Below are 2,270 nucleotides of genomic sequence, written 5' to 3' on the forward strand. Positions count from 1 at the left end.
GGCAGAAAGGGGGCAGAGGAGACCGGCTGTCACTGGGGATCGCTTCCAGGAGAAAGGGAACATTCCTGAGGTTCCACACTCAGCAGAAGCAGAGAACCTTTCTTCGCCAGTCACTGAAAAGTTTGCACCTTGAAGCAGGCAGGCATCCAGGGACTGTGCATTTTGAGTGGTTTGGGTCATGGGATAAAACGTAGGCAACCTCTTCCAAGGAGGTCCAACAACCCAGAATTATGACCCCTCCGCTGAACTGCTTCTCAACAGCCTGATGATTGCTCCTGTTCCTCTTCCTTGGCAAAGAAGGTCTCCAGTTCCATTAGCTTCTGTATCAAAAGGGCATCCAGCTCTCGACTCTGCAGGGCTGCCTTCTGGGCCCTGGTAAAGCTGCCTGCCACCTTGACTTTCCCACGAACCCTCCTTTTCCGAGGGACCGTGAAATCCTGAAATTCCAGAACTCGCTTCCTCTTCTGCTGACTGATTGAGATCAGAGTGCCATTGCGTTCCTTAGGTTCCTCAAAGATGGTTTCTAGACACCTGAGGACAGAGAACAAAACAATCACCAAGAGCACTTGACTCTGGCCCATTCCATCAGCAGGGGACTCACAGGAAGGTCTTGGGCTAAGAACTCTTTCTTTTCTCAAGCATGACTCTGGTTTGAAATTGTTTTCATTCTTGCTTAAGAATACACATAGAGTATGTAATGTAGGCACATCCTAATAAAACCTCCAGATGGGCAGGAGAGTGTAGAAAACAGACCTAGTCCCCAAAGGCAATCCTAATACCACTCGTGAGCATCCTTTCTTAATTCGCGCACTTATTCATGAATAAATGTTGTCAGGTGCCCATGAGTCATAGACACCCTGTGAACCTTGTCCCAATCCTCCATCACCCTAACCTTGTCACAGTGACTGTGCCAATGAGTAAGCGAGTACTTACAACCACAGACTGGCTCTGCTCTGTAAATGGACAGACAGTATTTTAAGTTCTGTGAGCTACTTAGATTCCCATGCTAAATACTTTTGGGATAGTCTTCTAAAATAAGCCTTGAAAAGGTAAAAGCACCTCAATGGCTGATCTTGCCTGAATTTTGCTGACACATGGCATGCATTTTCTACTTTTTCATTTTCTTTCTAAAAGGATATGCATGGCCTTATATATACCACAGTCCAGCGCTATTTGTAGGGTATTTGAAGTGCAGGTTAAGTAAGAGGAAGGGGAGAGACTGTCATTGAGATGGCCCAACACAGTGAATGTAGCAATGAGCTTGAGTCCAGAGGCTGGAGGGAGGAGGACACAAAGGGCAGTTTTATTCTGTTGTCCATCAGGCCACTAGGAGCCACAATAACTAACCACAACACACTGCACACTTTGCTTACTTTTTTAGTAGCTATTTACAGTGTATTCCATGATAAGGATGGACTACAATTTTTTATTGGTTTCCATTCAATCACTCACATACATTTTGTTGTAATACTAGTTGTACAATGTGATCATTTACAAAGTATTATCAATCCTCACCGCACCCCTCCCTTTCTCTCCACTCAACCCATCTACTGGCCAACCTCTACTCCCTTTCTCCTACTCCCGTCCCCGCTAATCCTCCATAATTGCTTCTATCTGTGCATAAACCTTTCCTTAGCCGCTGCCTTCTTTCTACCCACCCTCAATTTGTTAGTTACGCATGTTCTGTTCTAGACTGTTAAGTGGAGGGACTATCATTTTAAAAGAACCCAATTAAGAAGTAGTTAAAATTGCTTTAACTCTCTTACTATTACTCTACAATGCTTCAGAGAATACCCTCATCCAGGTGTTTCAAGGCACAAATATAAGCACAATTTGTCAGATAAAATTCTAGAACTCCTCCTGATACAGCCTTATGTCCAACAGACAACGAATAAATGTTGACTTAAGTAAAATTCTGGCTTAGAGGAAGCCACATGAAATGCCTTTTCCATTTCGGTTCAGATTATCTGAGGGGGCAGACAGGGTACTTAGTAAAATAAAACCACAAACTAAATGGAGACTATACGTTTCATACTATTCACACTCCTCAGTGCACGTGCTGAGAACTAAAACCATTCACTGGAGCTTTCCAGGCATCAACCCTTTTCTAAAGCAAAAGGATTGGAGAGTGAGCTCAATCATTTACTTCCCAGCCAAGAACATGTACCTACCTGTTAGCCGGAGGGGACTTATAATTCTTGTTGGTATATATTTCTTCTAAACTAAACTCTTTTTTCTTTAATCTGAAAGGAGAAAAAATAATTACTTTT

General features: G+C 43.3%; 1 protein-coding gene across 1 annotated transcript in view; it reads right to left on the reverse strand.

Annotated features, from left to right (window-relative positions):
- Positions 1-254: 254 nt before the first annotated feature.
- The window catches only part of PRR14L (proline rich 14-like), a 79,381-nt gene continuing 77,365 nt past the window's right edge, over positions 255-2,270 (reverse strand). Inside the window, exons 9-10 of the mRNA XM_006894889.1 lie at positions 2,172-2,243; positions 255-531 (exon numbers count right to left, since the gene is read on the reverse strand). Of these exons, the coding sequence (XP_006894951.1) occupies positions 255-531; positions 2,172-2,243 (349 nt within the window). The remainder of the gene's footprint in view (positions 532-2,171; positions 2,244-2,270) is intronic.

Source organism: Elephantulus edwardii, unplaced genomic scaffold, assembly GCF_000299155.1.
Source record: "Elephantulus edwardii isolate Elephantulus edwardi_28Jun2011 unplaced genomic scaffold, EleEdw1.0 scaffold00151, whole genome shotgun sequence".
NCBI classification, from domain to species: Eukaryota; Metazoa; Chordata; class Mammalia; order Macroscelidea; family Macroscelididae; genus Elephantulus; species Elephantulus edwardii.